This window comes from Girardinichthys multiradiatus, chromosome X (assembly GCF_021462225.1).
Source record: "Girardinichthys multiradiatus isolate DD_20200921_A chromosome X, DD_fGirMul_XY1, whole genome shotgun sequence".
NCBI classification, from domain to species: Eukaryota; Metazoa; Chordata; class Actinopteri; order Cyprinodontiformes; family Goodeidae; genus Girardinichthys; species Girardinichthys multiradiatus.
In genome coordinates, this window is record NC_061817.1 from 31,284,931 (window position 1) to 31,306,522 (window position 21,592).

Below are 21,592 nucleotides of genomic sequence, written 5' to 3' on the forward strand. Positions count from 1 at the left end.
TGTAAAAGAAAATATGGATCCTCTCTGCTCAGTGGCTGGTGGGTAATGGAAATGTTATACCATACTTTTACCCCATGAAACATTTCTAATGTTGCCTATAAAAGAGAAAACATCTGACGTTTGATAAAGCTTTAAATTTGATTTATTTTTATTACACTGTTGTTTTAGTTATACGAAAAACTATCGCGTGAACGTGAGTTACTGGAAAAAACAACAACACATCAATCGGAAATGTCATTTTCTAACAAACCGGAAGTAACTCCCAGGCAATTCTTTTGAATTTCAAGCCCAAACAGTAAGCAGTGGAAAAAAAAACTCAACAAATTAAAATTATGTAAACAGCCTCAGGACTTGTTGTCAGTACAACTAAAACCGCTTGTGCAGTCAGCGCGTTAGAGAGCAAGGACCGGAACACCGGAAACGAATCCAGTAAATCTGCTTCGATATCTGTCACGTGACTCACCATTTGCCAGCGTAGTGTAGTGATACATCTTGGTGCAACACTTCATCTTTGATAGTTCCGGAAGGCTCGCTAGCTGATGATGTTGTGCTAAATCAAGTGAGTTTACTGCTTTAAATTTATAATGTGATCCTATTGTAAGGATTCGTTTAAGGTTACCATGTTTCCTATATTTGTGTTGGTATTTGCTTTAGTTGCTTCCTGGAATTGTGAGTATTTCACATTTGTAATAGTTACCTGGTGAAACTTGTTCGAAAAAGGTTAGTTAAGCTAACAGGGGAAAAGGCTAGCAACTGTGCCCGTCAGTTAGTTAAATGTTATTTAATCTGTGCATGTTTACTTAATGTATTCAAGTTTTAGTTAGCTGTTCTGTGGATTTATCCCCTTATTTGTTTTGGACTAGTTTCCAGCTTGCTGACAGACATGGTCGGCTTGTAACGAGTCGTCAGTCATGGGATTTCACCCCAAATGTAGCCTGAACTTCTTGTGATGTAAACAGTTTTCGCTTTAGTTCGAGGACTTTGGGTTTAGGGTCTTTAGAAATAGTTGCAGAGACAATAGGAACGCACTCAGCCCTGATTGTCATTTCATTATACTGCAATTGCACTACCAAATCCTGATGCCAGTGAGCAACTATTCTGATTCAGCTAAAATGTATCTGATTTTTAAACCACAAGCTAATCGTCATACACACTGAAAAGCTTAAACTGTTAAATCCAAATGTAAATTCAGTTGAAATAAATTATGAAGCCAGTTGACCAATTTTCTCAAAATGTTTGGTAGTCTGGCCCTTTTTTCTTAATCAAATATAAAAATATTCAGTAAATAATACCTTGCAAATTCAACGATGTGCACATTTATTTTTAATGGCAATTGTGCGCATGCTTCAGGCGACATTTACTAGGAAAACCACCGAAGAGGAAGCCTGGGAGGTTGCAAAAATGTGAGAACCATCGTACGGTGGTTTGCAAAAGGACAATGAAGGCTATTCTTAACGTCATAACCTAAAGTAATTGGTCCGATATTTTAAAAGCACTTCTCCTAGTTATCTGACCAGAAAGCTTCATCACGTGTTGATATATTTACCGCCAAATGAGAAAATTATTGATGACTTGCACATTGCCTGACTGACAGTTTAGCTACTCAAAACGATTCTCTTAATAGTTTACTTAGAAGCTATTTACATTTAGGCTCAGATTTATTGAGCCTTTTCAGTCCCTGCCAGAGTAAGATTTAAAATAATCTTTTAATTTAATCAATAACGATCTTCTGACTAGAATTAAAATTATTGTTTTGGAGTGGCCCAACTATAATCCTGACTTAAACTTCACAATCTTTGGAGGGAGGTAAAGATTAGGGTAATGCCAAGGGGGCCTTCAACCTAAAAAATGAATGACCAAAAAGTCTGTCGGAACATAAAAGAGGCATTTGATGGCTCTATTCCCAATAAATGCATTTCATTGATTGTTGGGGATAATATATCCTTTTATGTTAAAATGTTAAGGAAAACACAATAGTTGCTATTTTTAAAAACTGATACCCCATTTTGATTGTCTTGCTGTCTTATGGGAGAGGCCTACAGTACAGACCAAAGGTTGGACACACCTTCTCATTCAAAGAGTTTTCTTTATTTTCATGACTATGAATATTGTAGCTTCACACTGAAGGCATTAAAACTATGAATTAACACATGTGGAATTATATACTGAACAAAAAAGTGTGAAACAACTGAAAATATATCTTATATTCTAGGTTCTTCAAAGTAGCCACCTTTTGCTTTGATTACTCCTCCGTACTCTCTTGGCATTCTGTTGATGAGCTTCAAGAGGTAGTCACCTGAAATGGTTTTTTCACAGGTGTGCCCTGTCAGGTTTAATAAGTGGGATTTCAAGCCTTATAAATGGGTTTGGAATCATCAGTTGTGTTCTGCAGGAGGTGGATACAGTACACAGCTGATAGTCCTACCGAATAGACTGTTAGTATTTGTTTTATGGCAAGAAAAAAGCAGCTAAGTAAAGAAAAACGAGTGGCCATCATTACTTTAAGAAATGAAGGTCAGTCAGTCCGAACAATTGGGAAAACTTTGAAAGTGTCCCCAAGTGCAGTCGCAAAAACCATCAAGCGCTACAAAGAAACTGGCTCACATGAGGACCGCCCCAGGAAAGGAAGACCAAGAGTCACCTCTGCTGCGGACGATAAGTTCATCCGAGTCACCAGCCTCAGAAATCGCAGGTTAACAGCAGCTCAGATTAGAGAACAGGTCAATGCCACACAGAGTTCTAGCAGCAGACACATCTCTAGAACAACTGTTAAGAGGAGACCGTGTGAATCAGGCCTTCATGGTAAAATAGCTGCTAGGAAACCACTGCTGAGGACAGGCAACAAGCAGAAGAGACTTGTTTGGGCTAAAGAACACAAGGAATGGACATTAGACCAGTAGAAATCTGTGCTTTGGTCTGATGAGTCCAAGTTTGAGATCTTTGGTTCCAACCACCGTGTCTTTGTGCGGTGCAGAAGAGGTGAACGGATGGACTCTACATGCCTGGTTCCCACCATGAAGCATGGAGGAGGAGGTGTGATGGTGTGGGGGTGCTTTGCTGGTGACACTGTTGGGGATTTATTCAAAATTGAAGGCATACTGAACCAGCATGGCTACCACAGCATCTTGCAGCGGCATGCGATTCCATCCGGTTTGCGTTTAGTTGGACCATCATTTAGTTTTCAACAGGACAATGACCCCAAACACACCTCCAGGCTGTGTAAGGGCTATTTGACCAAGAAGGAGAGTGATGGGGTGCTGCGCCAGATGACCTGGCCTCCACAGTCACCGGACCTGAACCCAATCGAGATGGTTTGGGTTGAGCTGGACCGCAGAGTGAAGGCAAAAGGGCCAACAAGTGCTAAGCATCTCTGGGAACTCCTTCAAGACTGTTGGAAAACCATTTCAGGTGACTACCTCTTGAAACTCATCAACAGAATGCCAAGAGTGTACGGAGCAGTAATCAAAGCAAAAGGTGGCTACTTTGAAGAACCTAGAATATAAGACATATTTTCAGTTGTTTCACACTTTTTTGTTCAGTATTTAATTCCACATGTGTTAATTCATAGTTTTGATGCCTTCAGTGTGAATCTACAATATTCATAGTCATGAAAATAAAGAAAACTCTTTGAATGAGAAGGTGTGTCCAAACTTTTGGTCTGTACTGTATGTCATTTCCAAACAGAAACAAACCTGTAGGTCGAGAGGAAATACCTTTTTAAATCTGAATCATCTAGGGGTGTAAAAATTTTCAGCCTAAATTTATCCTAAAGGACATTTTTTATTTCTATTGTGTTACTTTTGATTTGCAGTATTTCCTAAGTATACTTACATGGTATAGCATTAGTAAGCTCTCATTTGTCAGATTTGTGCCTTATCTTCTTCATTTTCCTGTCTATCTCCCATAATCATTTTTCCCAACTATTTCTTGAGATTCTCTGACGTAGAATTTCCCCCTGATTTCTCCTAATTGTTGATCAGCAGGTACAATACTAAAAAATTTATTTCCCCTTTCTCTTTTTAAAAACCATACAACCATTGTAAACTCATTGTGCTTTAAAGCATATTAAGGATTAAACAGCCTTTTGAGCTTAATATAAATTCAGATAAAGGTTAGGGACCTGTGCAGATATGTATAAATGGGCATGATCTTTCATGAATTTAAAACAACTACTTCTGCCAGGTAACCTGTCGCCCATTTTTCAGACGCGCCCTTTTGAAAGATGCAACCTTCGGCATCCACATTAATCCACCATTCAGAACAAAATTAGTAGTAAATATGTTGACATAGGCACCTCTGATACTCATCTGATTTGTTAGAAGTGGCCTCTGTTAATTTTGCATTTGGGAGCTACTAATATGTAATCCAAGAAACTGAGGATATGCTGTTTGGGAAATGGGAAGAGGAGAGGGAATCAACATTTTTCTTTTGTATTGTTGCAGGTGAGACTTTCATTCAGGCAGCAGCGATGCAGGGGGGAGAGTATGGGGAGCTCGGGGGCAGCCTGCCTGCCATCGCCTCTCTGAACGCCTCCTACTCCACGTCGCTGACCCTCCCTTCTCCATACCTCCTGGTTCCGCCTGCAGAGCGCAAAGCTGTGTCCGATGTCCGGCGCACCTTCTGTCTCTTTGTGACCTTTGATCTCCTCTTCATCACGCTTCTGTGGATTATAGAGCTAAATGTAAATGCGTGTTTATTCAGAGGCATCTTTAAGTAATGCAGCTCTTCTACTTTATTTCTTTTTGACTCTCCCTTGCTGTCCTTCAGGTCACTGGTACACTTTTGGAGAATCTGGAAGACCAGGTTGTCAGATATAACTTCAAGTCTTCCTTCTTTGACATAGTTGTAAGTGCTAAATCCTTCTTGCTTTGGTGCGAGTCTAAAGATTGTGATCTGGATTATTTCTGGAGAGCATGGAAGCAGATTTACTGCAGGGGAAAATATTTGCAAAGTTTAGCACTTGATGACATCATGTGGTTACCCTTCTCTTCTTGTTCACGTCAGGTCCTTGCCTTGTTTCGCTTCCTCTGTCTACAAATTGGCTATGCAGCGTTTAAGCTGAAACACTGGTGGGTTGTTGCGGTAAGTCAGCTCAGACACAGTAAAATACATTATTTAAATTATGGTAAAATCTCATCTTTTATGCGGGACGTCAATAAGTGCTCGGGTACTCTCTGCAGGTTTCGACTCTAGTGACCAGCGTCTTCCTCGTAGTGAAGGTCATCATTTCTGAAGTGAGTACCTTACTAATGTAGCACTTTCATGATTAGGCTTCAGCAGCACGAGCTTATCAGCTGAACCCTCTTCAGCTTTTTCACTTCTGCTTTTCTGCAAAACATTTATAGTCTGTGTTCACATTGTTTTGATTTTACTGCAGGATCCATCAACTAAATAGTCTTTTCTACACTGTCTCACTGAACCAAGCTCGTTTCCCATTACATTTATATAACCCTAACCTTCTTATCTTGAGCTATAAGGAAGTAAGCCAGTCTAAACATGCATAATAAAAGTGAAAGTACACCCCTTGCCATTTCTTTCTGATTGTGCACAGCTCCTGTCCAAAAATGCTTTTGGCTATGTTTTACCCATCACCTCGTTTGTGGTGGCGTGGTTGGAGACCTGGTTCCTTGACTTCAAGGTCCTTTCCCAGGAAGCCGACGATGAGCGAGGTGAGAGAAAAATGACAAGTTTAATCACGCCTCAACAGAAATGTCCATTTTCTTTAACTGATTTCCTCCTCTAACCTCAGCTTACCTAGCAGCAGTGAACGCGGCCTGTGAAAGTGCTCCTATGATCTACTCCCGCCCTGTTTCAGACGGACAGTTCTACTCTCCACCTGAATCTGTAGCAGGTGATGGTCTGAACATATTTACCATTCATCTTCCGCCGTATGCTTGTTTATTTCCTGATTTCTGCAAGTGAAGACCTTTTTTTTTTTTGCAGACTCGGACGAGGATTTGGACGAGGAGGGTCTCTGGCGCAAAGCTGTCACCTTTCAGGTATTTGCATCAGTGCCTTTTAGCTGTTTAATTTAATGATCCTCCTCCTTTCTTTAATTTCTCCCTGTATGGATCTCGCTGCAGGAGAAGGAGTATGTCAAACAGGGTCGAGAGGCCATGTCTGTGGTGGAGCAGATCCTCACCCAGGAGGAAAACTGGAAATTTGAGAAAAACAATGTAGGAGCATCTCTTCTGTTCTTCACTCAGTACTGAAGGCTACATTAGTGTGCCTTTTTAAAGCCATTTCTTCTGGCAATAAATTCCATGTTTTATCAGCAAATTGGTCAGTTAATCCAAATAAAACGTGGCTGTTTCTATCATTTATTTTCTTTCAACTCTTATAAAAAGAAGTCAATAGGAAGATCAGACTTGAAAGATATTTGGTCACCTCATGCATACCTTCGGGTATCTGGTTAAGCCGTGAAGGTCGATGGAACCAGTTTAGTAGCTTTTAAAACTGAAAGAGAAACCCACTTCCCGTCTTGCAACATTTTTCTGCAAGTGATGATTTAAATCTTAGATTTTTTTTCTGCTTCGAATTTCAAGTGTTATGTAAGATCTTGGGACCAGGTTTGCTACGCAGTCTTTAAATCTGGAAAAGTGTGAAATATTACTTTTATTTCATTTTTAAAGTTTAAAAAAAGAACATTTCAGATAAACCAATCCAGCATTTATTCATCTCTCTTAAAGATTTGGAAATGGAGCAACTCTAACTTTGTCCAGATACCAAAATCATAGTGAAATAGCCCTTTATCCCACTGCTGAATCTGAACCCTGAAGTGTTGTGTTGCTTCAAAGTCTGTGGAATAAATAAACCCCAACTTGGTTGATGTTTTGTACTTGAATGAGAAGAAATGATTAAAAAATGATTAAGAGAAATTAAGCAATTGAAAAAAGTTTGAATTTTAAATTGGAAAATTTGTAAAACTTTCTGATACTGACAAGACTTTGTGTTTTGACAGGACATGGGAGACTCTGTCTACACTCTGGAGATTCCCTACCATGGAAGGACTTTTATTCTCAAGGTACTGCAGATGTGAAACTAAATGTCATGAAGTCCAAATCACATTGTAATGTGTAAAGCTGGATTTGTTTTTCTCTCTGTGGGAATCTTTTGAAGCCGTTAAAGGCATCTTTTGAAATGACTATTTTGCTCTTTGAATAAAGACTTGCTGGCCTCATCCGTTCCACCCAGCTTGTACTGAAAGGTGTAGATTCACGGCTTTTATGTTCTTTGAACATTTGATTCAAAGGATCCACACTGGAGAAATATTTAAGACATTTTTTTATATATTGGAAGTCACCAAACACTGATTTATAAATCATTCAGACATAAACATCCTATCAGAGTCTCGTCATTTGTTCCAGATCTGTTTCCTGAATTTTACCAAAAAATAATGGGGTGGAATTGGAAGAGCCTTTGTCATTGTAAAACCAGCTGACTCTGAAATTGGGAGCTTCAGTTGTATTCAGGTTTGGTCCCGCTGGAGCAGTGTTTCAGGGAAGAACCTTTGAGACGGGATGTTACATGAAAAGTCCGCTTCGTAGTGCAAAAGCCTTGATTCTAAACCACTCTCGATGATCACAGATCTTTAACAGGTTGGAAGGAATTTTGTAATTAGCTTAGCCTTTTCTAAATTATGGGGAGTCTTTAGCCTCGTTAACTTAATAGACTTCCACATCACGCTAGCAGGAAAGATCAGTTGTTGTAGTTCCAACTTCGGATCAAAATGTGTAATATATTCCCTTATTTTCTTGTGTTTCGAATGATTTCATTTTAATTTCACACATCCTGTATGAAAAATCCCTTGGGGATTTCTCCTCTTTGCATGTTACTTTATACATTCACCATTAACTGTCCGAGTGCTGCTCTTACGCCCTTTAGTGTTGCACCTTCTGCGTTCCTCATTAATTAACATTTAGATAATTGAGTCAGGATCGTCCATCTCGATGCCTCAAATAGATTCTTTCTACCATTCCTACTTTCTAAAGTCTGCAATTTGGATCAGCTATTTTTAATAATGCTCAAGTAGCATTAAGCGTTATTAAAAATCCAGCAGTACTAGTTGGACCAAGTAGTACCAGTAGGTGTATGCTCTCCTTGCATGCTCCTGAGTTTGTCTAATTGAATTGATTTGTGTTCAAAGTAAGTTACTGAGGTCATTCATTTTGTGAAGAATGTTTCTTTTACTATGGTGGGCCATATAAGGGGTGATGGAGTTGCATATATTGACATACTTGAAGAGGTCACGTTGCTTTACGCCGAAGAGGAAATGCCTTTGTAGTGTGTGTTTCAACAAGACAACGTCCCTAAACACACCAGCAGGCGAGCAGTATCTTGGTTACAGAACATCAAAAGTGGTCAGTCCAAAGCCAGGACTTTAACCAGATTGAAAACGTTTGAGTCGACATCAAAAAGGTTGTTTCTGAGGCAAAACCAAGAAATGCAGAGAAACTGTAAACTGGGTTGGAATACCTGTTCACATGTGCCAGGACTCCATGCAGCACAGATATGAAGCAGTGGTTATACAACTAAATATTAGTTCAGTGATTCACAGGAATGCCAAATCCTAAAGATTTTTTAGTTTATAAAGTAAACATTTGAATTTGTAAAGAAAAATGCCGAATATTTAATCAAACAGGCCAATGGTCATTTTTCTCAGTTTTCTGTAATGTGATTAAAAGATTGATTCATTTTTCTTCATGGTTTGATTTAGAATATAATATGCAGTGTTCTCAGTGCATGGAAATAAAAATTATTCTAAGGATTATGAGCTTTACTCACATTTTTAAACACACTGCTATTATTTTGAACACATCTCTATGTATGCTAGTGCTTCCTTGGTTTAGAGGGCTTCACTCTAAAGGTTGTTTTTGTGTCAGAAACGTGTGTTTTTTAAAATGACGTATCTGCTTTAAAAAAACCCAAAAAAACAATGGACAGTCCGGTTATGATTTATGTTGGATTCACGCTCAGATTTTTTGCCTTGTTCTCATTTGTTCAGGGCTTGATGCAGTGCCCCGCTGAGTTTGTCTATCAGGAGGTGATTCTGCAACCAGAGAAAATGGTTCAGTGGAACAAAACTGTTTCTGTCTGCCAGGTGAAGTGCTTCTCTCGAACATTATCCACCTTGATGTTTTGCAGAGCTAAAGCTTAATACTTCTCTATACTTTCCTCCTCAGATCCTCCAGAGGGTTGACGACAACACTTTGGTGACTTACGACGTTTCTGCTGGTGCAGCGGGAGGAGTCGTGTCTGCCAGGTATGCAAAGATCAGTCTTCCTTTTTTCTTTTACCAAGATTTCGGGTCTGAAACAAAGTAAATTGATTTATTGATGTTGTATTTTTATTTATTTTTTTAAATTTTATTCTTCAAGGGACTTTGTTAATGTTCGACGAGTCGAACGCAAACGAGACTGTTACATGTCTGCTGGCATGGCAACCAACCACGATGCCAAACCCCCATGTGGTCGCTACGTCAGGTCAGTCCATACCTCTAGGCAGACTTCCTGTCATCACTCCAGTAGAAGAGAACATGATTTCTTTTGCAGTGGTGCCTTTTTTTTTTTTAACATCCTCTTTTTATTATTGCTTGTTCTAGGGGAGAAAATGGCCCAGGAGGATTTGTGGTTCTGAAATCCAGCAGTAACCCGTCTGTCTGCACATTCATCTGGGTCCTCAACACAGATTTGAAGGTGGAAAAATCAACAATGAAGTCTTTTTTTATGACACCCCACCATCCCTTTGATGTTTTCCACTTTGGCTGATTTTGTAAATCATTTCATAGACAAGAACTTGCAAAAAAAACGTATTTCTTGTTAACGTGAAAAAGAATTTTACAAACTAATGTCAGTTAATTATAAATCTAAAGTGTATAAGTCAGGAGATGGCCTCTCACAGCACGACCCATGGTGTTCAGTGAAATTCACCTTTAAGAAATGGAATAAGTTTGGTATTTATTCCTTCTAAATCTGCCTAGAGAAGGCCATACTCTCTAGAAGGGTGACTGGCCTGAGGAAGACTGGGGAGGGAGGCCATCAACACACCTACAACCAGTCTAAAGCAGTTCAAAGCAGTGGCTCGGATGGGAGAGACTGTACATAAAACTGTTGCCCAGGTTCTTCACCAGTTAGATATATGGGAGATTTAAACTCTGACGAGACAAAAGCCAACGTTTTTTGGCATTTAGACTAAACACTATGTCTGGCAAACATTAAGCACTGGACCACTCTACTGTAAAACATGGTGGTGGCACCAATATGCTCTGGAGATGCTTCTCAGAAAAATATCACCAAATCCTGGATGATAATCTGATTCAGTCTGTCAGAGAGCAATTTGGGATTAGATTTATTTTCCAGCAGGAAACTGCAACAAACATACAGCAACAGCTTCACACAAATGGTTGAAAGAGAACAAGGCGAATGTTCTAGATTGGCTAAATCAAAGCCTAGATCTCCATCGTATTAAAAATTTGTCCCTGGACTCGAGCTGTTTACATCCAATGACCAAGCAACCTGACAGGAATGAAGCAGAAAGCGATGCCCACGTGTGGCAGCCTGATTGAGATATATTCTTGTAAATCTTTGTTAAATTATCCAAGATATGTTGACCATGATCATTTCTAAAAGCGTGAAGCATCCACGCAAGGTGAAAACATTTTCAACCTCAAGTTTTCAGAACAGTAGCTATTTGAAAATCATCTGATAAGAATTTGTAGGAATCCTGATATTTTAAGAGATTAAAATAAAATAAAAATAGTTAAGTCTGGAAATTCTGGTATTTGCTTTTAGAGTCATTTAAATCTGAGTGAGCATAGAAAATGAAGCCATATTTATTTCCACTACTCTGTTTGAGAACTTTAAAATCCGACTTTCTCAAAACAAACTGCTAATAAAGTGAAGTAATTTTAATGATAAAAGAATACATGTATGAAACTGGAAAACCGCAGCACTTGATGTGATGCTGCACATTTTCTTTTAGGAGTTTTAGGAGTTGACTACCTCTTAATTTTGAGAAGCCAGCCTTTTGTTTGTTGTTTTTTGAAATAATAGGGTGATTATAGCACAAAGCGAGTAGTTTATAAGTCAGTAATGCATTGGTTTAAATTTATGTTTCCAGGCAGGATTTCTGTGTTGAGACGGATATATTAACCTCTTAGCTCAAGATTAAGAGCTTTGAGATGTTCAGATAATAAAAGAATGAAGCAGTTTTAAAAGCAAATGAGACATTTAAACTATGTTTACAACAAGGAGCCCGAGATCATATTATTTCCATATGAAATTATTATTTTGAGTTACAACAAGATAAACATGAGATCTCATCTTATAACCTGATCAAATTTCTACCTCCTTAAAACGGGCTTAAGGTCTTGTTATTTCAGCATGGTTAGATTATGAATTATCACAACAAAAAGGATTCAGAACTGATTAATGAATCACTGAAACTGAATTTGAAATAAATAGCTCAAAGTAATATTCTTTTGAGATAATTGTATAAGAACTATTAAATGAGCCTCAGACGGTAATAACCTCATCTTATCGCATCACAGTGAGCTAAATGTCTTGTTATTGCCAGATGATAACATAATAAGGCTGTTATCTCAAGATAATGAAGTAAAGAACTTCAAGGCATCTCCATTAAGCCTGAAGAATTATTCTTCTTGATCACGTTTTAAGGCATAAATATGTATCACCATGTTGTTCTCTCCAACCACCTAATATTCACTCGTTCCTTTCTAGGGCCGTCTGCCCCGCTACCTCATCCACCAAAGCCTTGCTGCCACCATGTTTGAGTTTATGTCCCATTTACGCCAACGCATCGCTGACCTCCGGCCCTCCCATCACCACCACCATCATCATCATCACCCCTAAAAGCCTAAGGAAAGGCCCCCTGGGAAGCAGCCCTGCTATGTTCTTTGTCTTGGACCCCATCGTCCACCTGAGAAGGGGAAGCAGCATCCTGTGAAGCCTCTGAGCTGAAAGGCCGTGTGCAACAAGCTGCTGTAACGGAACAGACTTTATCTCTGAGCATAGGAGACCATATTTTGGATCAGACCGAGTGATTTGGATGGAGCAGCTGATTATCTTCAAAACTTAATTTTTTACAGTTTACCTGTGGCTGTTGCTCTGATTCTCACGAGGAAATTTGACTTGTTCTGAGTTGAGGTGTGGTGCACTTTATTGACAAGAAAGGTTTTCATGAGGTCAGAGGTGATCTGTAAGAACTGTTGGCACAGAACAGAGGCAGCTGAGCCTTATCTCACAGAACTTAATGTTTATTATTGATTTGCGGTTGTTTTTTTTTTTCGTTTCTCTGCACCTTTTTTATTTTCTCTTTCTATCTACCTGCCTACACATAACAGCCATATTCTCACCAAACATTATTTCAAAGAATACTGTGATACATAAAGAGGACGCGGTACTTCCTGCTCACTGCTAGAGGGAGAAATAACCGACGTACTTTGGGAAACGGCTCAGTCTTTTCCATAGCAGAGAAATCTGTTGTACCATGGTTTTTAAAAAAGTTTTTTTTTGTGTGTTTTCCATATATTTTAAAGCTGAATTCACATCAAAGGCATGATTGTTCAGAAGTTAAAAGTAGACCAGGCTGTCTTCTTACTACAGCTGTCTTTTGTGCCAATAACCTCATGTGGCCTTGTTGGGGGTGAAAAAATTAGCTGATTTATAAATGAATTAAAATTATAATTGATTACCCTGCTATCCTTCGTTCGTGCCCTTGAGATATGGACCTAATAAATATTTAGCTTTCAATTCGTACATAATGTAGCAAAACGCAGCTTGTAATCATGTGAAAACACCCCCTTCAGCTTGGACTTGGTATTAGTCTGCATACTGGTGCTAATTTAAAAACAATCATGGTTTAAAGTTAAAACTGTCCGGAAAAGTCGTGGTTTTGTTTTAAGATGACTGAGACAACTTCAGTTCTTCTTCCTGAAGGACCAAGGTTGTGGATTCGACTGTGAGGAATTTTACTTTGTTTTTGGAAGCTGCGATTATTGTAGGGAAAAAAAAAAAACTGTGCATGAAGTCCAAAATGTTTGGGTAATGAAATAAACCGGGTAATGTATTTGTTTTATCATTAAGATACTGACAGTAGAGATTTCAAGTGAAGATATTGTTAACAGTTGTGCCTTTGTTGCAGTAATAATACATACAAGACTTATTGTTGCTTTTTGGTAATTTCAAGCTGTTTATTCTCTTCTTCACTGAGGGTCTATTAAATGTATAAGAAGCCTGCTTGGAATACTTATGTTTACTTATTTCTTTATTAGTTTTCAAACTAATTTGTCTAATTCATTTTCATATCAAACATGTTAATTCAAAGCCATCCCTACTGACCAACTGTTTTTACTGAATCTTAACAAATGTCTAATAAAACAGGGTGAACCTATCTTGAGATAGTTTTTTTTTCTTTAACTCACAAATTCTGGTGTCAGTCGAAATGGGTCCAGTTTGTAACAATGTGAGTAAATTGTGAACAGACGTTCTCTGAGATTTTTCATCAATTGTTGTTTTTTCTTTGTTTTTAGTTTTAGTAACGAAACCCATTATTTGTAAGGCTTGTTTTTGTCATTTGACCTGCTTTACTCTATAGTGGTGTGTCTGCAGAGGTTTGATGATGATCAGGTTAATGAAAAGCAACAACGGAGAACATTTGAAGGTCTTGGAGTATCTTGAGTTTGCATGCATGTGCACTTCTGGTTCCACAACGTTTTTCACAGTGTTGACGTCTGTAGTTATTGCAGCACTTTGATTTTTTTCTCCTTTCTTGCTGTTTGACAGGAGAAGCCTCAAAATATTATCCTTCTGTGTTTTATTTATCTAATTTTGGAACCAAGTGATTTATTATTCTGTGGAGAACAAAAAAACACATGCTTGTAGTTTTTTTAAACAAAATCACTGGTGGTTGTTGGCACCAGTTTGTTCAACACCCTTTTTCCAACAGTTTAGCATATTTATTTTTGCAGCATTGAAAAAGAGGGATCTTTGACCATTCCTCTGCACCATCTTATGTTCTCTTGGTCCACCCACAGTTCCTCTATAGGATTTAGGCCTGGGGACAGAGGTGGCCATGGAGAAGGTTGACTTTTGTACCTGGTGAACGATTTCTGTATTCATTTGAATTAGATTAAGCTTATGTTGGGATCATAAGAATACTGAAAGACCCAGTGATGACCAGTTTTCAATTTTCCCGAGATGTGTCAAATATTTTATTTAAAATATTGGGTTATACCAAAGATATCATGATGCCATGCCCTCTAACCACAATACCAGACCCACAGCACCACGTATTGGCTTGACAGTGGGCAGGATGTGCTTTCCCACTGATTCATTGCAGGAATACAAGGTACTGTTGGGGAACAGCACAAAACCCACTTCCTCTTCTTGTTTAACGGGGGTTGGCTAACAACGTTGAGGTGCATTACCACCACCAACTGGTAAGGAGTGTAACAGCTTCATCAGGGGTTTTAGATTCGTACTTGTAAATTTGTGTTTCGTACTTGTGTTGTTGCAAAGCTTTAACGTTGTAACTTGTATTCGTAACCTCTAAACTTATATTGTCACAGATGAAACATCTGATGTCACATGTATGTATAAGTTGACAACAAGGCACAAATACAAATCTTAAATTTATTCATTTTTACTTAGTTAAAAATGTAGACACCTACGCATACTTTTTTTTGACATTTATCTTATTCCATACATTGAGGTTGTTTAACACCAGATAAACCGTGTTTTCTTGGCATCACTCCCAAACAACTTGTTAGCATGCAGGTGGCTACTAATGGTTATTATGGAAACTTTGCCATCCCTTTTCTCGACTGGTCAGCTTTGGAGATATTTCACTTACCCCACCCTCCTCCTTACTGTGCCTGAAGTTTACTTTTGGGTCATTGTCCAGCTGTTATTTTTTACAGATCCAGGTGTTCTAAATGTTTTAATTAGTGCTCTGATTGTATATATTGGACACGTTTAGGTGAGTTGCTATGTTGTCGGTTCAATGTGGATTTTGTTTTGTGTTTCAGAGAAATTTAGGAATTTAGTTTAAAAAGGACTTTCTCCGCAGCTACATGGGGTGCACTCATCAGCCTGGTTGGCTCAGAATAAGAAGGTTCTTGTGTTGAATCCTGATCTGGGCCTTTCGGTGTGGAGGCGCCTATCTTGGCTCTTCCCAGGTTCTTGCCTATGCCCACCATCCATTATCATGCAAGCTAAGTAAATTAGCCACTCTATGTACCCCTATGTTGTGAGTGTGTGCATGCATGGTTATTTGTTCTGTGCTTATTTGTGTTCCTCTGTCTTGTACTGGGAATGAGCCCAGGGTGTACCCATTTCCTGTCCAGTGATGCAAAAATAGGCGCCAGCATCCAAAACCCTGCAGGGACAGACTGTGTGTAAAAAATGGATGGATGGACTTTTCCTCAACTTGACTTTTAGTCCACCGTATAAATTATGTGGCAGTTTGAATAAAAGTCTCTTATAAGTGCAAAAAATATAACCTTCATTCTTGATTGCAAAATAAAGGTGTGATTTTTGATAGTTGTTCAAATGAAAATTGATGCCCGTACTGCGAAATCTGCATTTATTTTTATTTTGATATTATTTGTCTTTGAAATATAGAAACCTTATTAATTTTAGTACAAATATTGAAACCCTTCACATTTGAAGGTCTTGGTCTTATCGACACACATTTTTCTGCACTGCATCATGACCGTGTTTACGCACTGAACAACGACACACTGTGACTGAGGCCTCGTTTATTACAGCCTTACTTTGCATTAATGCCATAACCTAACAACAGAAAGTCACGCTGGGTGCTAGGAATCCACTCCACATGCCAACACACACAATGCTTTTCCAGAGCTCAGGGTGTCTTTTGTAAAAATGAAGACGTCAATCTAAACGTGCTGCCCTTTAAAGCTTATAAATTATTTACACCCTATGGAACAGCATATAATCAAATTAAAAATTAAATCCACACCATTGTGGTAGATACAGCATGTACAATTAGCCCTACTGCTGTAGAAAAGATGTGTTGTCCTCGGGGCAAAACACAATTCATAGGATAGGACACAAAGCTGCTCACATGATTGTGCTGTGACTGTCTTCTGAGGTTATGGGTGTGTAAATGTTATCAATGAGAGCAAAAGCCTGTTTAGTGCCCGTATTATCCTCTATGTGAGGCTGATAAGAAGCACCAGTTGTCGGGATGTCATCTCCCTGAGCTTTTCCAGCCAAACATCAGACTCAGTGTGGAGCCATGGCGAGATTGTAGAAAATGGGAGGCTGAAAATTAGGTAGAGATTGGAGATAAGTGATTAGTTTTTATGTCTTTAATTTTGTTTGTATTTCCTGTCTGTTTTAAATCTGAAAAGGAACTCTGGTTTGCTCAAGTGGATCACATAAATGTTCTTGCAGTATATTGCAATACTTTTTTCATTTAGCCAATATTTTTGTGTTTTTTTTTCCTGAAATACTATCCATGAATTAGGTCATCTCAGTACAAAAAATCTCTCCAGAGCGTTCACAGGGGACACTGAGCTGCAGAAGTGCCACTAGAAGTTGCTTCAAGAACCAAAGAAGGTGCTGCATCTTTCAAATAAGGTCAAGCAGAACTTCCATCTGGAGTTTGTGACATTGTGCAGACCTGGTACCTGTTGACTCTTGCTCATTTTAGATGGGTTCAGCTTTCAAGAGGTTCTGCATGCAGTTCTGTTGCTGCTGCTGTGCTGAAGATGAGGACGATGAAGAGGAAAAGCAACCTCTTGTAACGTAAGAAAACAGTTAAAAAAGAGAAAGAATTTTCTACTCCTGCAGATCCTTACCATTTGATTGACTCTTAAAAAAAACAAAACATATTTCAATATGTCAGTGAATGAGTTGTGCTGTGCTGTGCTACAACACAGTCCAGACCCGCTGGATTATTTTACGCGTGAAGTCCAGAAGCGACGAGATGAGGAGACCAACCTGTGGAGTGAACCTGGAGACCGCAGCCACTCAGAAAGAGATGATGACCGGACGCTTTACACCCTGCTTCAGGCCAGGAATATGACCCGCATTGGATCTACGGTATGTAGAGGAAGGGAAGAAAGAAAAAGAACAAGTATAAACAACTGATATATTATTGTTTTGTACTGCATGTTTTTATATGTAAAGTAAATACATAGACAGGGCTGTAAAAGTGTTTGCCCTCTTACAGATTTCTGCTGTTTTTGCTTTTTGTCACACTTAAATGTTTCAGATCATCAAACACATTTTAACATCAGAGAAAGGTAACCTGACGAAATACAAACAGTTTAGAAATTATGATTTTATTAATTAAAGGAAAACAATCTATCCAAACCAACCCCTAGGTGAAAAGGTAAATTTCTTCCTTATTGAATCATGAATCAACTGTCAAGTCAATATTTACAGCAAGAGTCGCGTAATTATTTAAACAAAACCCATCTGACAACATGAAGTAGGGTAAAACATCTCAGAAATCTAAAGAAATTCAAGAATGTATTTACAAACAAACTCATTGACATCTCTCAGTTTGGGAAGGTTTGCAAAGCCATTTCTAAGGATTTTGGACATCAGCAAAACACAGTGAGAGCCATTATCCACAAATCAGAGAACACATGAATCAGTGGTGAACCATCCCAAGAGTGGCTGACCTACTAAAAACCCTTTAAGACTGCATCAAGAACAGGTCAGAACCCAGAACAGTATCTAAAATCCTGTAGGCCTTGCTTGCCTCAGTTAAGTGTTCAAAATTCGACTAAAGTTAATGAGCAAAAATGAAATCCATGGGATAGTTCCAAGGCCAAAAGCACAGCTGACCAAAGATAGCACAAAGGGCTAAATACATTTGCATCTTGATGATCCACAAGATTTTTATTAAAATATCCTGTGGAGTGATGAGAAGAAAAGTGGAGTATTTTGGAAGGTGTTAAACTAAAACAGCATTTTAGAAAAAGGACAACATCCCTACAGTCAAACATGGTGGTGGTAGTGTGATGGTCTGGAGCTGCTTTGTTGCTTATCTTACTAATGGAACCATAGATTCTGTTCTGTAGCATATTTTATTTGTCAAAGTTGAGAAAAGCAGACCAAAAACCTTTTGCATAGATAAAAAAAAAAACACGTTTTTTTTTTTTGCAGGGCTATCGTCGCCTGAGTGTGGACATTGAAGCCATGAGAGATACACGCAGAGAAGTCAGAGACAAATGGAAAACTGTCTTGGAAAACTTAGGTAAAACTAGAACATACAGGAACACAATCAGCGGAACACAGCTGTCATTGTTAAGGCTGTTCATTTTGTTCCAGGTTTCATGGCTGAGGCAGACTCACTGCTGACAGTATCTGCTGGTGCCTCAGCTGACCGCATGCGTAATGCCCCGGCAGCACGCGCCATGCTACACACGTTGCACACCGAGACCTCCATCTTCAGCAGCAAGGAGCCGCCACCTGAACGATATCTGTTCATCCTGGTGAGAGAAGGCCAAAAAAACTATTCAGATGTTAAAGGGATAGGTCATATTCTACCTGCAAATAACTTCATTCATTTATTATAAATTCAGATTAGCTAATCAAGTAGTTTAAAGCTAACGGCTCACTTCAGACGGTTTGAGCTCAAAGCAGGGTTCTACCATCTTAAAAGATCTTGGGTCTGAAAATCATCTTATTGGTTTATGCAAACACTATTTTATGAATACTTAAACTATTGTCACGTTTGGATTGGATGCTTATTTAACAGAAGATGATTATTATTTTCTCAGGAAATGGTGGTAGGTTGCGGTGCGCCACCAATGATTTTCCTATGTGAAACGGAACATGTAAAGTGTCTCTGGCCATAGTTACTGTGTAATAAACAAAAACATTAAAGAAGTTAAACTGAAAGCTATTTTATAGATTTTTACACTACCTAACTTTTCTATTAGGGAGTTACTTGGAATTACATATTCCTCTCTCAGTATGTGTTTCACACAGGAAGATCTTTGGTGGCACACCACCTCCAACCTCAGTTAAGAGCTTATCACTAAATGACCCTCCAGTACACACAAAGGTTCATAAAATAGCTTTTGCATTTACTGCCATCCACATTTTAAGACTGGAGTTGTTTTGGGAGGGTAGAAGTCCACTTTGGTCTTGGCCCCTCTTGGAGTAGTCATTAGCCACCAAGAGTTATTTTATGCAGGTAAATTAACTACTTATAAACGTTTATCAGAATCTCACATCAGAATTCCCAAAGTATCCCTTTAATTCGATAACATATTTGTTTATAATAGATAATAGCTGTAAGTTGCAGCTTATAGCAGTAAGTAGTTCACCTTTCTCTGTCTTCACCTCTGCAGGATCGCCTCGTGTACCTCGACATAGCTGAAGATTTCTTGGCCAAGGCGAAACGGTTCTACCCTCCGACTGATGACTCTGACGAGGAGATGCCGGGCCTGGCCATAAACCTGCCCCTGCTGCTGGCCAGGGTCGAGGCCATGAATGGGCGTGGCAATGATGACGATGAAGAAGAGGATGAGAGTGAAAAAGATGATTAAAAACTGATCCAATAAAATCTGCTGGCTTGCAGTGATGGCAGACAGAAGCCAGAGGGCAGTAGTCATCAATCTTGAATGCCCTCAGGTGTCTGAAGCCTCAAATTGAGCGTTTGCTGCTGCACGCTAAATACTTTTTTCTCCCCATTTCTGTTTTTCTCTCTTCCAAATTAAGCGGGGATTCTTACAGATTTACAGTGAAAAGTTAAATATAAGTTTACTGTGAGAGTGTTTTTCTCCCTACCAAGGAGTCTATTGTTCATTTGCTGTGGACCTTCAGGGTAGCAATGATTTTTTCCAGCAGAACCCCTTTATCTTTTGTCCTGTGATTATCAGCACTTCCAGTCAATCACATGATTCTGCAAACACTGAATAAATAGCCTAGTTATCTAATGTCACAATTCATTTTTTTTTTTATTAATATTGTTTAACAATGATTTCTTTTTATCTGATCAGCACTTGTTTGAAGCATGCATTTGGATTCAGATTAATTTGGAAATAGAAACTGAAAGAAGTAGTCAGTACTCTATGTCGAACTGGTTCTGTGTGTGAGTGAGATTGCTTTGATGGGATGTATGCGGGGTGCTGTTTTCCTTCCAGCAAGCTATGGAAAATGTGAAAAAAAAATCTAAGTAGATGTGCAAGTCTGTGTGTTTGGTTATGATAAAATAAAAGTCTCTGCCTAAAGCCTCTTGTTTGTGCATAGTCACATGTTAGCATGTTGGTTTAACTTTAGACTTTAGCCTGAAATGATTTTTTTTCCTGCTGAGTAGCATGGCAATACTAATATACAGTGCCTTGCAAAAGTATTCACATTTTATCATTTAGAACCACAGGCTTCAAAATAATTAATTGGGATTTTACGCCAACACAAAGTTGTGCAGAATCTAAAACCTTCGGCTCCTTTTAATCTGATACCCTTAAATAAAATCGAGTAGAATTATTTGCCTTCAGAGGTAAACATAGTTCCCCTGTGTTTAACGTCAGCCTCAGAGGTTTGATGGAAACATTTGGCGCACAGCAGACTGGTCAGGGAGAAAGCTGTGGAGAACGTTAAAATATGACAAGGCTATAAAATATCCAAAGCTTTCAACATCTTGAGGAACACTCTTCAGTCCATGATCTGAAAACAAAGAGTATGTCACAGCTCACAGAAAATCCCATTAAAAAAACTGTGAATTTCTTGGTTGCAATATGGGAAAATGTCAAAAAGTGCAAGAGGTATAAATACCTTTGAAAGGCACTTTTCTTTGAAGCTGAATACATTTGGGTTTCTTACAGTCTCATGTGGCCCCAGCAGTTTTCTTCTCTTGGCTGGTTTTGTTCTGCCCTGATCCAGTGTAGTCTGTGTGACCATCCCTCTGGGGCCCGACAGGGTTACAATCTGCATGGCGACGGTGGTGTTTGTGATGATCAGCTGCTTGTTGTTGTTACATAACACTCCAGTGGAGGCACGTGTTTGAACGCAGCAGCAGCCTGATTGCCACCAACAGAAAGCACAGTTGTAGCAATTGTGTGCAGGAATCAGTTTGAAGTTAACTTCCATAGAGTTATCTCTCCATTAGGCCAGCACTTTGTGTCAGGGTCACCTGTGTTGGAGGCTGCTTGCCATCTCACCAAACTCATTTCCCTGTCACAACAAAATGGAACATACAGTACCTCACAATATATTTTGCCTGGGCCCCTGCATGTTCCTCACTCCCACTTTCTGTCTCTTTGTCGATGAGAGCTCATTTAAATGTCACTTTGCAGAAGCCATGGCAGCATTGTTACACAACACAAAATTCTCCCTTGCTGAGCCCAGACTGCTGTGGCTGCAGGGGTGAGGATGTTGGGGGGGGGGTTGATGGCTTTGACAGACTTTACTTTTTTTCGCTCACCTTTACAGGGTCTCCACGGCAATTGTTTCAGTAGCATAGTATGACTCATTCAAGAGAGGCAGAGGTCTTCTGATGTCCTGCAGGTTTAGCTTGTGGCCACACACACAAAAAAAGAGCACAAATTAAAAGCCCCCCTTAAAGTTTTCTGCTTTTAGTTGGC

The 21,592-nt window shown here is 39.1% G+C and overlaps 2 protein-coding genes and 1 long non-coding RNA gene across 4 annotated transcripts; 2 read left to right on the forward strand and 1 right to left on the reverse strand.

Annotated features, from left to right (window-relative positions):
- The first annotated feature begins 408 nt into the window (after positions 1 to 408).
- On the forward strand, positions 409 to 13,410 carry LOC124863305 (stAR-related lipid transfer protein 3-like). Its single transcript, XM_047357638.1, has 15 exons — positions 409 to 559; positions 4,443 to 4,681; positions 4,768 to 4,845; positions 5,005 to 5,082; positions 5,181 to 5,234; positions 5,552 to 5,669; positions 5,750 to 5,851; positions 5,944 to 5,999; positions 6,084 to 6,176; positions 6,962 to 7,024; positions 9,005 to 9,100; positions 9,183 to 9,262; positions 9,378 to 9,482; positions 9,602 to 9,695; positions 11,739 to 13,410. Exons 2-15 carry the CDS (start codon positions 4,469 to 4,471, stop codon positions 11,868 to 11,870), a joined length of 1,362 nt encoding a protein of 453 aa, XP_047213594.1. The 5' UTR covers positions 409 to 559; positions 4,443 to 4,468; the 3' UTR covers positions 11,871 to 13,410.
- LOC124863307 lies at positions 9,178 to 20,955 on the reverse strand. Of its 2 annotated transcripts, XR_007037105.1 has the most exons (5): positions 20,784 to 20,955; positions 19,334 to 19,474; positions 18,354 to 18,490; positions 16,989 to 17,085; positions 9,178 to 9,309 (listed from the first exon to the last, which is right to left on the reverse strand). It is a non-coding gene; the product is annotated as an uncharacterized LOC124863307 (long non-coding RNA). The 2 variants fall into 2 exon arrangements; XR_007037106.1 differs by lacking the exon at positions 9,178 to 9,309 and having other exon boundaries at positions 16,926 to 17,085; positions 20,784 to 20,954.
- Positions 13,560 to 20,239, forward strand: LOC124863306 (melanoregulin-like). Its single transcript, XM_047357639.1, has 7 exons — positions 13,560 to 16,318; positions 16,513 to 16,604; positions 16,699 to 16,793; positions 16,928 to 17,090; positions 18,165 to 18,255; positions 18,330 to 18,493; positions 19,358 to 20,239. The coding sequence occupies exons 3-7, from the start codon at positions 16,699 to 16,701 to the stop codon at positions 19,553 to 19,555; spliced, it is 711 nt and encodes a 236-aa protein (XP_047213595.1). The 5' UTR covers positions 13,560 to 16,318; positions 16,513 to 16,604; the 3' UTR covers positions 19,556 to 20,239.
- Positions 20,956 to 21,592: the final 637 nt, after the last annotated feature.

Excerpts from the sequence above, each read along its gene's own strand:
- LOC124863306 (XM_047357639.1), top strand. The coding sequence starts at position 16,699 with ATGGGTTCAGCTTTCAAGAGGTTCTGCATGCAGTTCTGTTGCTGCTGC. Across the intron at positions 18,256-18,329 it reads AACTGTCTTGGAAAACTTAG|GTTTCATGGCTGAGGCAGAC; the intron begins GTAAAACTAGAA and ends ATTTTGTTCCAG. Across the intron at positions 18,494-19,357 it reads AACGATATCTGTTCATCCTG|GATCGCCTCGTGTACCTCGA; the intron begins GTGAGAGAAGGC and ends TCACCTCTGCAG.
- LOC124863305 (XM_047357638.1), top strand. The coding sequence starts at position 4,469 with ATGCAGGGGGGAGAGTATGGGGAGCTCGGGGGCAGCCTGCCTGCCATC. Across the intron at positions 6,000-6,083 it reads GCAAAGCTGTCACCTTTCAG|GAGAAGGAGTATGTCAAACA; the intron begins GTATTTGCATCA and ends ATCTCGCTGCAG. Across the intron at positions 9,483-9,601 it reads CCATGTGGTCGCTACGTCAG|GGGAGAAAATGGCCCAGGAG; the intron begins GTCAGTCCATAC and ends TGCTTGTTCTAG.